This window comes from Benincasa hispida, chromosome 5 (assembly GCF_009727055.1).
Source record: "Benincasa hispida cultivar B227 chromosome 5, ASM972705v1, whole genome shotgun sequence".
In the NCBI taxonomy this organism is placed as follows: Eukaryota; Viridiplantae; Streptophyta; class Magnoliopsida; order Cucurbitales; family Cucurbitaceae; genus Benincasa; species Benincasa hispida.
Window position 1 is genome coordinate 7,522,764 of NC_052353.1, and position 15,673 is coordinate 7,538,436.

General features: G+C 33.2%; 1 protein-coding gene across 1 annotated transcript; it reads right to left on the reverse strand.

The window, feature by feature from the left end:
• Positions 1-7,129: 7,129 nt before the first annotated feature.
• On the reverse strand, positions 7,130-11,339 carry LOC120078216. The gene is made up of 5 exons (XM_039032442.1): positions 11,034-11,339; positions 10,600-10,783; positions 9,329-9,737; positions 8,476-8,553; positions 7,130-7,937 (listed from the first exon to the last, which is right to left on the reverse strand). Exons 1-5 carry the CDS (start codon positions 11,118-11,120, stop codon positions 7,436-7,438), a joined length of 1,260 nt encoding a protein of 419 aa, XP_038888370.1. The 5' UTR covers positions 11,121-11,339; the 3' UTR covers positions 7,130-7,435.
• Between the last annotated feature and the right edge of the window lie 4,334 nt (positions 11,340-15,673).

Below are 15,673 nucleotides of genomic sequence, written 5' to 3' on the forward strand. Positions count from 1 at the left end.
AGTGGATTATTTACTACGCAATTTAACTGTTATTAATGAGACAAAATATCCAACATTAGGGGAGGAGTTAAGGAAAAGTTGGAAAAATAAATTGAATAAAATCCATAAGTATAGTCTCATTTTGATCCTCATACAGATCACTTTTAGAAGTTCAAAAGATTATTCATTTGTAAAATATTGCAAATTAATGCTAGATGCATTTAGAGAACATTTACAATTGCAAGAAAGGTAGTTAATAATCAAAATGACTCTATTAATAATATGGATATTCTAGAAGAAATTCTAAATATAAGCACTCATAAGAATCTTGAAGTAAATAAAGATAATAAAGAGATCTCGATAAATTATGTCATGACAAGAAAAAGATTGAACCATACTTAAATAAGTTGACAACATTTTTGCATACAATGTTGCTCACGATATTATTTATAAAAATGAGTATTATATACTCAGGTATATTGAAAAAGAAAAATGTCGCAACATAGAAATGGTTGACTTATGTAGAAAGAAACGATCTAATAGAAAACTTATTTTTTAAATCGTGAGAACTAGTAGTTCAAACATTAGATAATGTCAAACATGTGGGATACAAGTGAATATTTGTAAGAAAAATAAATAGAATGAGGTCACATTATATAACACGTGATAAGTTCCACAATGATTCTCACAAAGAAATGATATTGATTATAATGAGACATATTCTCATATGGAAGATATAATACCATGAGATATCAAATTTATCTGGTTGCGTATGAAAAACCTAACAAACACCTTATGGATGTAGTCATTATACATTTATATGAATCTCTTAATAATTATAACCGTGAATGGTTAGAGGTGCCAAATTCATATAATTCAAATATTAAAGAATTATATATAAAATATTCCTGAAGAATGTGATATAATCAATTTATTAAATATGTGTTGACATGAAGGTATAAAAATAACCCCTATTTGTCCATATGCTTTTATAAAGAAATCGTAACTTGGGACTTATTATATATATTATTTATATATATGTTGATAATTTAAGCATAAACTCCTGAAGAGATTTCATAGGCAAATAAAATTTCTTAAGAAATAAATTGAGATTATAAGTTTTGCCTTAGCTTGCAAATAAGGCATAAAGCAGATGGAATTGTATCAATATATACATATAAGATCTTATATGGACTAGTTCCATCATTGAACATTCCTATGATGGTTCATTCACTTAGTGTGAAAAGTTTATATCATCTGATATCAGAAAGATAATGAAGAACTTTAGGTCCCCAAAAACTATAATTTTTGGGAAATAAGTGAACTTATATCTTTACTAGTTTATACGCTATCTGTCATAGCATAAATATAACATTCCCCCAAAGAAAAATACTGGAGTAGAGTTAAAATGTGTTATGTTTTTATTTGAGAATTAGTTTATATGGATTTATTTTATTCTCATAAATCTAGTTGTGAACTAGTTGATTGTGAAGATGCAAGTTACTTATCTAACTCATAAGAACTAGATCTTAAACAAGTTACTTGGTACATAAAGAAGAAATTTTGTATTATGGCAGTTTATGAAGTAGATTATAACAACTATTTTAATCATGTTAAAATCTTGATGATGTACGAGGCTAGTCAATAGTGTTATTATATGAAGATGATAAAACATATAGTACTGACATCACTATTCAACGAACTTCTTCAAAAGACGATTTGGGAGACTTATTGACAAAGGTGTTACCTGCAACAACATTTGAGAAATCAACATACAATAGTTTTATGTGAAAACCAAGAGTATCAAGTGATGTTTTCATGAGGGAGAGTAAATGTGTTGCACTCCTTTTCCTTTGACTATGGTTTTGTCCCACTGGGTTTTCCTAGCAAAGTTTTTAATGAAGCAATTATTAAAGTATATAATCTTTTTCCTTCACTAGGTTTTTATCCCACTAGATATTTCCTTGTAAAATTCTAACGAGACATTTCTTTTACATACTATAGATATCTAAGACAGAGAGTATTGTAAGTGTAATATTATAGATATCCATAACTTATTTATGTTACAAACTCATAGCCTTCATAGGTTATCCAATCCCATAACCTCCCCCATTAACTTTTACCTTATAACATACACTCCACCATGCCCTATAAATAGAGTTGTAAGGTACCTTTGCAAGACACACCACAATTGAGTTCAATATTAACTCTCTACTTCTTATCTTCTACTTTTCTCTCGTCTTGCTTTTAATGTTATTTTGTTGTTCAAATTCTTCTTATTTCATCACATTTTCGCCATTATTCAAAGAAAATAAGTCTCATGGCCATATTTTAAAAAGTATATTTAAATTTGTTCATTCATGTTATTACCGTTTTAACTAATTCAAAATCATTATTTCAATACATAATTCTCCAACCAATAGCAAGCCACGTTTGATTACGTTTGTTGTTTTTTACCAGTGTTATGTGGAACGGAATGAAATGTGGGTTCCTCTACGAAAACTGTAATCAACAAATGTAATTTGATAGAGGAGAAGTGAGTCATCAATCCAATTATGATTGATTATTACGTAGGACTCACACTCTCTTTTTTACTAACTTTCCATAATTTACCTTTTTGTTTAATTACTATATTTTAGTTAATTAAAAATATAAAAAGAGCTGCATTATGGTAATCATTTATATTTCATTATATTTCTCTATAGAATTAAACAACGCCCATAGATTTTTTATTACTATTGCTTAAGTTTGTAATAAACACAATTAAAAGAATCTCATTCTCTTTATAATTGAGGTTCATTATGATTGATACGTGAATGTACATTCATTACTATAGCAACAATTTTAATGATTGATCGGTAAACATATCCTAACTTCCAAGGAATTGCTGCTTTCTCTTTTCATCCCACAACATAAGCTTCAAAGCATCAACGGAAACTTAATGAAACAACTCTTATAGCTACACTTGTCAATAGTGACCCATGGGCACATGGGTCCAAATTAACATAATTGTGTCGTTATTAGTTTGGGCCCAAGTGCATTCTGACCTCATTTCTATTTAGAAGTAGAGGTGCTTGAAAGAAAAGTTGTTCACTTTCCATATTATTAATATTAATACTATTATTATTATTGAAATTTGATTTTTTTAAAAAAAGATTTGGAACTAATTTGACCCTAACTCTTATGAAAAAAAAGTTTTAACTTTTAATAATGTTGTTTTATTAAACAAACCAAATAAAGCATTGGATTTTTTTAAAATCATACTCAATATTTTTTATTCATTATATGCAATAAATGTGTATTTTCCAACTACAATAACTATAGAGAGATTGGCATTCAACCCAACTCACAATAAAAGTTAATAACACGCTAAATTAAATAGTATTCATTGATAGAATAATGAGAAAAACAATGGAATATCCCTTATTAAAGCAGAATTACAGACCCTGTAGTGTATGTATAGTACACCAATGGCTTTTTCACATCACAATAACCAATAGTAAAATCCATAACGTAAACCAACCAAAGAAATAATAATTAACGATAAGTACAGATCACTCTTATCATTTTCAAAATTAATCATTAAAACATGACAAAAGTAATTTAAAAAAAGAGAGGATGTTGTTAATTTACTTTAGAGAGGTAGATTTAGTGAGTCCGACACTTGAAGAGGTAGCCCTGAGTTTATTTCTAGCACGAACAATATAATCTGAAAATCGACGATCTTGTTTGAGATTATGATCTTTACCTTTGCTACTGGAATCATGATGTCGCTTGCTTGCAATATTTGCTAGCCTTCGTTTAGCTCGATTTATATAATCACTAAACACGTCGTTTACATCTTCATCTCCTCCAGATTTATTCTTAGCGTTTTGTTGTCTTTTCTCCATTTCACGTATGCCATAATTAGCTTCTTCATGATGAACATGAATTTGCTCATAATTGTTGGGTTGTTGTTGTTGTTCATGGCGGCTTGGGGAAGGAGTACTGAATTTGATGATTTTAGGATGCACTCCAATTCCAAATGCCTTGAGAAGCTTCTCGCAAAAAGGACTATTGGGCTTCGAGGATTTGGAGTTTCGTCCCATATTTTGTGTGTAGACTAAGATTTTTATGATTGAAAGTGTTTGTATCTAATTGGGGGAAATTTGGATTGGTATTTATATGAATGATGTTCAAGTGAGAAGGGAATCAGTGAGCAGTAGAAGAGGATGACTTTGATTATTGGAAGATACTACAAGGATGCTTCCTGGATTGATGATATAATGTTAAGGTCATGTTCGCGGGAGTAAAAAGTCGTGGAAGAATCTATCCGATTGATTGTGAATGATGAAAGTATGTTTTGTAGTCAATTTTAAACCTGGCAAAAGTATCAATAGTAATTTCAGTTATTTCAAAATTAAACATTGAATTAATTCATCTAAAATTACTTAGGTTTAAAATCATGTTAGCACTAGCTTCTAAATTTAGCTTCCCTAGAAAATTTGTCATTTTTTCTAACTAATTACTAAATATTTACAAATATGCAATTCCTTCTAACTTTTATCAAATAATTTAGATGAAAATAAAACATTATTTTCAACTTAAAACATACAAAATTTCAAAATAACTATTACCATAAGTTTGATATAAAATATCACATTTGATTTTGCTCAAAGTACTATGGCTAGCAACTATTTAAAAGCTACTACAACAATCCAAATATATATGGTTAAAAAAATCTTGTGTCCAAGTTTCTTGTAATATAATACTAAATTTGTATTTATTCATCAACTTAAATTTTTGTATCGACCAATCTAAAACACTTGATTGTAGAGAATATAAGTTATGGAGTTTTAATTAAGAAATGTAAAAAGTGGATTGCTTTTGGGGAGTGTTTCTTTTCCCCCTAATGATATGACATTAAGAGAAGAGAACCATATTCCCAAGTGATGGTTTCTGCCCAATTTTCTATGGAGATAGTCCAAATATGACAACTTAATAGCTGTTTTCAAAACTTTGAAAGCATCAAAATGACAATGGGTATTGATTCGGAAGAAATTAGAAAAGGAAGAAGAATCTGCCATCCTGTATAAACTAAGAAACCGCGACACACTTTCCATTATATAATCACCCAAAAGGGACGCCAAAAAAAAAAAAGATACAACTTTTGTAGCTTCTCTTTCCCTTTTGCTGTAAATTAAATTAAAAAAAAAAAAGACTAACTAAAGTTATGCAAAGCCTATGATTTTTACAACACTCTACCAACCATGTACTGATCTTTGTTGAAATATAAAAGTTGTCTTTGAAAATTTTGAGGTTTCTGGAATGATTAGAACAAGTGGGTTGACTTGGGTCTACTTATACATCTTCAATAGTTGTTGTTTTGGAGTTAATGGCAAAAAATACATTTTTGTTCTTAGAATTTAATAAATGAATTTCATTATTAGACGTTAGTTGACTAACAAAAATAGGATGTAACGTAGATGAATATGATGAGATGACATATTTTTTATCATCTAAAAATTTTCCTTCCCCTCTACGTCTCTTTCTCTTTGCCTCATCTTCTTTCTCATCTCAATTTACCGCCTCATTCAAACTCTAGAATCATAAATGATAAATTGATAAAGCATTTTCTTGTGTGACAGGTTCTGAAGAAACTTCTTAAATAGTGATGTAGTAACTAGTAGTTATTTGCTTGATACCCATTTGAAGAAACCTTAAAATATTTGTCCAACGTCTAAAAAAATTATACTCGAGATATTTCCTGATTTAGGCCCGTTTGAAATTCTGTTTACCAATCTCAAATTTATCATTTCATATTAATATATTTTGTCATATCTATTTTTAATTTATAATTGATTCAATTCTTTATAACAATTATTTTCTTAAATTTTTATCAAATAATTTAGATTAAACAAAATCAGTTAATATTCAAATCATATAAAATTTTTATAAATGGCAAGTTAATTATCAATATGAAAACAATAAAAAGAATAAGCTTCGAGGGCTCTGCAATGATTTGAATAGGGTTTGTGCTCAATTCTAGTAGGGTACTTTTGAGGACAAAGGTAAAGCCCATTGAATGAGCTGGAAAAAGATGTGTTAGCAGGGACGTAGGAGGACTGGATTTCCACAATCTCCAGAGCCATGCTGGCTAAACAAAGCTGAAGGATTGTCAGAAACCCCAACAGCCTGCTTGCTCGAGTTTTAGAAGGAAGATCTTCAAAAGTGGGAATTTCCTAAATGCTTCTTTGGGATCTAACCCCTCTCTTGGAGAAGTATCGTTTGGTGCAGGGTATCAATGGAGAGTTGGTAGTGGATCATGTATCTACATTCACAAGGGCCCTTGGCCGTCAGTTACTGCTTCCAAAATGCCTATCTATGTCAATAGAAAGTTTAGAATCTAAAAGAGTTTGTGTCCTGATGGGTAAGGACGAGTCGTGGAACTTAGGTCCCATAATGAGAGTTTTCTTCCTAACGATGTGGATTCAATTCTGAGTATCCTCATTAGGGACTTTGGTGGGAGGGACGAAATCATTTGGAACTTGGACCCGAAAGGTTGCTTCTCTATTAAAAGTGCTTATAATTTGGCAGTGAGCCTTGAGATGGCCTCTAAATAGTCGGGATCCAACTATCTTGAGCTCAAGCATAACTAGAGATCGGTGTGGAAGCTAAACATGACCTCGAGCAGTTTATTATGTGGAAAATCATGAATGATATCCTCCCACGTTGAGTAACATTATTAAGAAAGGAATCGTTACTAACCCCCTTTTGTCTTTTTTGCAGGAAACATGTGGAGGCTTGTGGGTACGTGTTTAGGGAGTGTAAGTTTAGTCGAGCTATTTAGCTCTCTTTTTTCCCTTACGTAGTTTTTTGGGTTCTTTCAAGGAATGTTGGAAGGTTGCAGATTGCTTGGATGGGTAGATCAAGTTCATCAAAGGATTTGATAAGGAGTTGTCAGCCATCCTTCTGTGGGATGTGCAGAACTATCGCAATCTCCTGAAGGCTAACTCCTCGACTCCTAATGAGGAGCATCCTCTCAGCAATTTGTCTTCGTGCTAAGTTGTTTGGATATGATTCATTGTTTGGATGTGATTCATGTGGGAGCCTTGGCTTCCCCGCATAGGTTTTCAATTTCACAAAAGGAAAGGATTTCAGAAAACAAACGTCACCAAAACACATTTATAAGAGCAAAATTGTGTACTTACTACTCCTGCAATCTGTTTCAAATATTTGGCAGTGTAACACTCCAACTGAATCTTGTATGAACAGCTTATATAACAAGAGAACGAGTGTCAACTCTCGAGTGGTGCATTCAAACAGATCCAAGCAACTGAACCAACCCAATGCCCAGATTTTCAGTTTGAAATTGCCATTTTCTGAATTCAAGCAATATTTTCTTCACACTTCATGTAGTTTAAGCATATCTGTACTTAGATCAGCACCAATTAGGATGATACTGCAAAATTAAGGGCTAACCAATTCTCAAGATTACTACTGTCATTAAAGTTGCCGCTCTAAAGAAGATCTCATTGAGGCTCTTATCCACTCTCCTCGTCATCTCATCTTCCTTCAACCCAACCTTGCTTGCTTTCTTGCTGATGCAGATTATTGTATCCCTCAGTTTATTCACAGCACAAGATAGCCAAACCAGACCAAAGCCAAATCCAGTGTTCAAGAGGTTAGAAGAACACATTGGCGCTCTCCCACAGGCAACCTTACTCATAACAGAGAAAAGAACAACGAGACCAGTCCCAGCAATACCAGCAGAGAATTGAGTAAGAAACTGAGGAAGTTCTCTCCCAGAATTCTTTAATGACTGAATTGCACTTCTCCCATGCTGCTGCTTGTTAAACATATAGGAAAGCAGACTCTCGCATGCGTGGAAATAATTTTTCTTGTAAAGATCTCTCTCACGGCCTACTTTCTTACTGTTTCTCTTTTTTGGTGATGGCTTGACCTTAATCACATCAGGGCTGTCAAGTACATAACAGGAGTTGTTTAAGTCTAAGAGCAAATGCCAGAAGCATAATGAATGATTAAAAAGATGAACTTATAATAGCACTATCCCATGTGGTCAACATTCGTTGGTTTCTGTTCTAGGATATTTAGACTACCCTGCCCATTAAACATGGTATGGCAAAGTCATTTTTTTCTCTTTTTTTATTTTATTTTATTGGAGGCAAAGAAAGTTGTTCACAAATCTGTTTGGCAAAAGAGAATAGACTGCCACTTTAAATAAAACTAGCAAGAGTAATCTTTATGTTCTACACTCTAATAGAGCTAAATCACCAGGAAAATAATCCAGTAGAAATATATTACTTGCTCTATTAAGTGGTCAGTTCACATTTATTTTATTCACCTTTTTAATCTCACTTCTGTCTAAGCATCACCAGTAGCAAATTGAAAGAATATGCAGAAATTCAACTTTCATTGCTGAAGGTCAAGTGGTTGTTGCTTGACAACAGACCGAGAAAAGAATCAGACTTGTATGAGTAGGCATGATGCACATACCTCTTTATAGGAGCAATGGTTGTTGCATGAATCTTCAAGGGAGAATCATAAATATGGCTTCCCATTGCCCCATTCAACCTGGGCACATAATGCTTGCAGTCTCAGATTAAATTATTTAGCTTATCTGAAGTCTAAAACATGTTAAGATAGAGGGTTCCAAGGGTTGCATTACCCAAAATATCTTATCATGATTAAGTAAAAACCTTTTTCAGTAAAAAATAATAATAATAATAATAATTAAAATAGTGTGTGTATATATATATTAAAATTAAAACCAAAAAAAAAAAAAGGGTACCGTGAGTTTGCAGTAATGTTCTTTAATCATTAAGACAAATGGAAAATGAAAACTTTGAACCACTAAACATTCCTCAATATCTTGATGGGTTGCAGAATGAAATAAGATGAGTCCAGTTAATTTACCTTGTACTTTACGCTGAAGAGTTACACTAATAACTTTTTTTTTATCTACGTACATCACTTTTTTAACTTTGTTCATGAAAGTTAAAACAAATTTTTACTTTTTGTGCAGAAAAAATCGTTTAGTGGTGAAAAATTCCCACTTGCTGGAAAGAAATGGTATATGAATTTCATTGTTCCAACATACCTAACTAAATAGTAGCAAAATGAAGTTCAAACAGATAAAGAACAACTTAGGCACAAACTTAATCCTACCAAAAGTACAACATTAACGTAAATATTGAACATTTAACCATATACAAATTACCAATCATATATTTTAGAATTTTAGAACAGTAAGGCTGACATATCACTTTTGCCGAATAAAATAATAAATTGGTGCAGTGCAGAAAAACAAGAACAAAATTTTCATGGTATAAGGCAGAGAAATATGTACCTATCATAGTTGGGGACAAGAATTGACTGCCTGCTCCAACTTAATGAGTTCTTTGACAAATAAAACTCAGCGACAACTGAAAGTAAATCCTTGATCTTTGTCCCAGTCTCGGTGGAAAAAATTTGTCCATCAGGAAGAATTGTAATCTTTGAGCTTCTAATCAATTCTCCAATGAAGTCCATGACCGGCTCCTGTTCATCAAACTCATAACTAGGAAAGATATGAGATGTAGCCAAGGGCCCTCTGCACCGCTGGGTCTTTAATTGTTCCAACCCCCTTAAGTCTGGTAAATTTAATGCACGTTTGTTATCTTCACTTGGACAGGACACAAGGAACTCCAAGACTTTCTCATACTTTTTGAATTCTTCATCAGATCTAGAACCAAATATCAAAGAGTCACCCTGATTATCTGCAACCAAATCAAAGGGGGAATTGAGTAATAGAAATGCATTTAAGTTGATGATGACATAAACGTACCTTATTGTCTAGTCTAAAGTCTAACTCATACATGAAATAACAATACAACTTAGGTTATACTAGTGTTTCCTATAATTACGCTTCCCATTATATCTTAAAGAAGCACTGGAGGAAAAATTTTAAGTTGATGATGATGATGATGTTGTTGATGTTGAGAATGCCAAACTTCTATTTCATTGAAAGTTGATGGGCCTGAGCCTCCTTGTTTTATTCTTTTGTATAACACATTTTTCTTTTTCTATCAATATTTGTCCATTTAAAATAAGGCTTACTCCACAAACCACCTCCTCATTATGTCTCACCTCTTCATGAGAGGAGAAGAAAACCCTCCAAAACTATCTTAGTGTTGTAAAACCGATGTACATTCATACATATATCATATATGCATCCTTGTAGTATCTGTCCCCTAGTTTTTTCCCCACCAAAAGATTCATCCATATATTCATATTGTACATTGCTAAAAAAAAAAAAAAAATCATATATTATATCATATCGTAAACAGTAAAGGTTTTATTATATAATGATAGTCTATTCCATTTACTAAAGAGATGCATATAGAAAAGTGTACGAGGGTAGTTTAAGTAAAAGAAAGTAAAAAGACAACAAAGGACAAGATATTTACAGTGATACAACTATAATAATATAATCACTATAACAATTCTTTTTAAAGTACTGTTGCTCCACTAGTGTTTTCTTCAAAATCATAATTCACAAGAGAAGTGTGATAAAATGGTCGGGATGAAAACCAATTAATAAGTTGCTAAAAATGATGCCGAACTTGCTAATCAACTAACCTTGTGTATCAACCATTTTCAGACTTCTAACTTTTGGGTCAAACTCAACTAATTGATTGGACTCTGGCATCCCGATAATAGATTTCCAAAGTTCATTGCTCTGTTGAGGCTGAATACTTCGCAGTACTGACCCCATCGCAATTTCTGGCCTAGCTCCGCATATGGACAATAAAGGCTGACAATCCTGGTTAATCACAGAAGTAAAAGTTTAATTATGGCTCAAGTGCAGAATTAAATGGCATGACCTTGATAGCTAAAAGATGGAACGATAAAGAGAAACGGGTAGCCAACGTAAGGGAGCAAGGGATAAAATAATAATCAGAACTCAAGAACAATGTCTAGCGTAATCAGTATGGAAAGCAGCCAATATTGGGGATGATTATAGTCAGATAATACAAGGGGCTTAAATCTCAAAAACACAGTTTGTAGGGTACCTTGATTTCCCTGGAGGTGTGTTGCTGGTGGTGTAAAACAAGAGACGAAGGGTAGCCATGGGAAGCCATAATACAGAGCTCAAACATATCGGAGAGAAACCCAGTTCAGGAAACGATTCCCGAAATCAAAATGTCTCTCTGATTTGTGCGTTTGTCAAATCACCATAGACTTACCCATCCGCGGAGCGATGAATCTCAGAAGAAGGGGGCCACTGGGTATCAATCAAAAGTAATAGAAACAAATCCAAAAAGGGAAGACGAGATGGGTTTTATTTTATTTTATTTTATTTTATGTGATTCGTCGAGAAGTTTCTGATATATAATATCAGGGACACGAACGGCGTTGAAGAACCGAAGTATATCAACCAGGCTGGACATCTGATAAGCGACAAGAAATATCCATTGACAAACCCTCCTAAGCGCTGCAGTCCGTGAACTCGGGTCCGCCCCCCCCCTCCCCCAAAAAAAATATATGTCCCTCAAATTTTGAAGGATATGTACGTTTAATTTCTAATATTTCAAATTAGTCGTTTAGTTATATATTCCAACAATAGATTTAAAAGTTCCTTCAACTAATAAATATATTAAATTAATATGTTAGATTAATTAAAAATAATCTCAACAATAGATTTAAAAGTTCCTTCAACTAATAAATATATTAAATTAATATGTTAGATTAATTAAACATAATCTGTTAAGATGATTTGGAAAAATATATTTTTTAATATTTTCCATTTCTCTCCTCATTTTTCTTCTTCTCTTCTTTCTTGTCTCTTGTTCTCTCTTCTCTATCTCTATGTCTCTTTGTCTATCGTTCTTTCAGTTGAAGAAGTTGATGAAATTTGCTCACTTCTCTCTCTCTCTTCTTTCTCTCACAAGGATTACGAATCTTATCACAAGGCTTCTTACTAATACAAATTGCTATGAATTAAAATTTTGGCACGAATGTGAACCTTGATTTAGGAGAGAAATAAGTTCATGTCTTCTCTTAAACCATCTTGAATTATCCGATCTTTTCTTGGACAACCCTGCTTTACTGAGTAATTTTTATGTTTTAACTAGCTTATATGTATCGACACAATATCATTCTTGTTCCTAAGGAATATGTTGAGTGGGTTGTGCATTGTGTTTTGGGATACGAGTATAGTTATCCTTTAATGTTGGCTCTTGATCTGTTTCCATATTGAAGGAAATCGGACATGAGGATTTTCATGAGCAGCAGAATTATTGTTCCAAATTCAATTCGTACATGAACATTAACAATTACAATCAAAAAACGAAAACATACAGGCTATGCACAAAACGAAATTACATCATGCTTTACATGAGATCAAAGGATAGAATTCACATACCTTTGAAGACTCATCTTCAATACCCTTGATCACGAATACTTGAACAATCTCCAAGACTGCAAACCCGAACGCTCGAGCACTACGACCACAACAAAGCACGATCACAACAACCACGAACTCAGAGATCTCCAAGATCACGAACACAACGAACGACCTCTAAAAACCTCAACTACGTCGAGTTGAGTATGACACCACCACAATGGCTACCTTGGTATTCTCGGTGTGAAAATCCAGATGTGTGGGCTTTGTATGGACTTGGTTAGAGGAAGAGACCAAAGGAACAATCGTGTAAACGATTGAGCAAGTGGGAGATGTCAAAGTCTATCGTATAGACGATGCCCAATCGTTTAACAAACGCTACGCGATCATTTAGCAAAAGCTCCGCGACCGTTTAGCTAATCAGCCAGCTTAGTGACTATCGTATAGTATCACTCCACGATCATCTAATCTCTCTTCAGCTATCGTTTAGTGAATCTCATTCATTTGACAGCCACCATGAGAACTTTTCGAGAATAGAAATTCTCACTTCAACCACTTCCAAATTTTAGGAAAACATTTTTCCTTTATCTCACGGTTACTATGAAACCACCAATAACCTCCCACTCAATTGGTTATTAGAGAAAAATAGATAATTATCTAACAATTAATATTATTATAAATATATATGATAACCAACTTATCATACTATATTTATAACCTATAGTTTTAATATTTCATCTCATGAAACATATAAACCATAACTCTTTTTCTATTCCATGGTCCTTAATGTAAATCTCATTTACATTAATCCTCTATTTGAAGTATCTCATACATCACACCGATCATATCATATATAATTGAATTATGTTAGAAATGTCCTAGAACTCGCAGTTCGTGTTAATCATTTTATTTACCAATAATAATAAGTTATTGATTTTGCATTCTATTATGAACTCCTATTTGTTCGGGATTATCCTTTGATTTGTATGGGTGAGAGTAGTCCAATAGCACTGTTCAATAAGCCTCCCTTTTTGGGGATAAGACCGGATGAATAGCTAGGGACATAGCTCTGCAAGATAGAATTCACTCCTACCCGATTTAGGGTTAGCAGATAGGTTGTTCTCTTAAGTACTAATTCCAAGTCTTGAACAATCGGAGCCCTGCCTTCTCATGGTAGAGAAAGGACTTGATTCATAGGTATTATGAATCAAAATTGTTCATTAGAGGGTCAGTAGGAACTTAAGGAACAAAGTGTATTCACAGGGGTAAAACGATGATCTTGACCTAGCTGTGATTACGAACAACCTGTGAAGGATCGACTTATTGATTATGGTTATATCAAGTGGATATAATATATTTACAGTGAGGGGAGTTCAATTATGGACTATAGTGGAGTGACCCCTTAGTTAACGAATGGGGGTTAATTCGGTATAATAAGTTTAGCCAATTAATCTTGGATCATTGGAGCTCATGATCTGTAGGTCCGCGAGGTCCCCTACTAGCCCATAAATGGATAAGCTTTAGAGTAGCATGATAAGTTAATTTGAAACGTTCAAATTAGAATTAAATGGAATAGAAGAATTTATATTTAAATATGATGTAAATATATGGAGGTGGATTTGTGTAAAAATTAATTTAATATTTAGAATTATTTAAATAATTATTTATTAATTTTATTAGAAAATTAATTTACGAAATTAATTTTATAAAATTAATAATATTTTCAGTTTTAAAATCAAATTGATTTTGAAATCAATTTTGGAAAATCGAAAATTACATAAATATGCATAAAATGGGAAACTAAGTTTTTCCATTACCATCTTCAACTAGCTCACTAAAAAACCATTCACTTTCTCTTCAATTATTCTAAGCTTGAGCTCCATCTCATGCAACCATCTTCTTTGCATGTTCATCTGCAATAAATAAAGAAGATTGGAGTGGATTTGAGGCATGCATTCAAAGAGGTTTTTGAGAAAAATTCATGCTGAAGAAAGAGTACTTCAAACGAACTGATGCAGTGAGCTTCTTCCAAGTTTTCTGTTCGTTCAAGCTGTTCTTGAGTCCCACAAATTATTTTAAAGCTCCAAGAGGATAGTGAGGAAGATTTTGATGTGGTTCACGACAAATTTTGAAGAAGACAACTGCTGAGAATCAAGGTCTTAAAGAGTTCTACAAAGGTATGATTTCAAACTCTTTTATATTAGATGAGCATGCTTTAGTTTCTGTCAAAATTAATGAATTAGAATGCTTATTGATACTTATTATTTCTGCTGCATGCTAATATACTTTTACAAATTACCTCTTGTCAATTTGAACATTTCAAATCAACACCAAGAACTGATTCCCAACTTGAATCCATTGAGCTACCAAGGGGACCTTATGGACCCGTAGCTCGAAACTCCAATAGTACGTGTATAACTGACTAAACTCTTTAGTCATGGGATCTACCATCCATTAACTGCCAGGCACTCCATTAAAGACCGATAACTGAACTCTCCTTACTATAGATATATTATGTGTCCAAATCAACCAATCAACAGTGCGATAACCCTTCACAGATTGCTCGTAAGTACAGCTGGGTCAATAATCGTTATGCCCCTGTAGTTACATCTAATTCCTTAAGTACCACTGATCCCTCTAATGAGCATAAGTCATAGTCCTGCTATGACTGAGTCCTCTCTTCCAAAAAGAAGTTGTGGCCATTATGTTCAAGTCTTGAAATCAGCCCTTAAGGGAGCAATCTATCTACTTACCCCTGCTTTGGGGAAGGAGTGAATTCCATCTTGTGTAACTGAGTTCCCAGCTTCCAAATCAAACAGGTTCCCAAAAAGGTAGGCATGTTGAGTTGGCAATTTGGGCACTCTCACCCATACTAATCAAAGGACTGCCCTCAAAGGAGAATTTCTTAAAACACTCAGAATTGAGGTCATGTCACCAATGGTTGTTTAGGTGAGACGTAAGTCTCCAGTATCAACGATGTTATATACAGAGACGAATCATCTCGTAGTCCGATCTTATACAAACTCTTTGTATAGGACACCCCCGCTTGCATGTCTCCACATGAATGGTCAGGATCTATCATTTGTAGTAGTTCACAACACTTGCAAGCCTCTACAAAGCGGGTCGTATCCGTAGTGTCACCAAGATCAGGTATCCCATCTTAATCCTTATACTACAAACCTATTTAGATTATCACTTAAGGCATGATCAACTTGTATATCTAATATACATGCTTAAGTTTACATACGATAACCATGGAGCTTTGTTTATTGGATATGAGTAAATGTCAGAAAAAATAACTCTTATTTT

Bases quoted from the DNA above. Each gene is read 5' to 3' on its own strand.
- LOC120078216 (XM_039032442.1), bottom strand. From the start codon at position 11,120: ATGTTTGAGCTCTGTATTATGGCTTCCCATGGCTACCCTTCGTCTCTT. The intron at 10,784-11,033 runs GTACCCTACAAA...GTGATTAACCAG, and splicing joins ACACCTCCAGGGAAATCAAG to GATTGTCAGCCTTTATTGTC. The intron at 8,554-9,328 runs GTACATATTTCT...TTATGTGCCCAG, and splicing joins CTTGTCCCCAACTATGATAG to GTTGAATGGGGCAATGGGAA.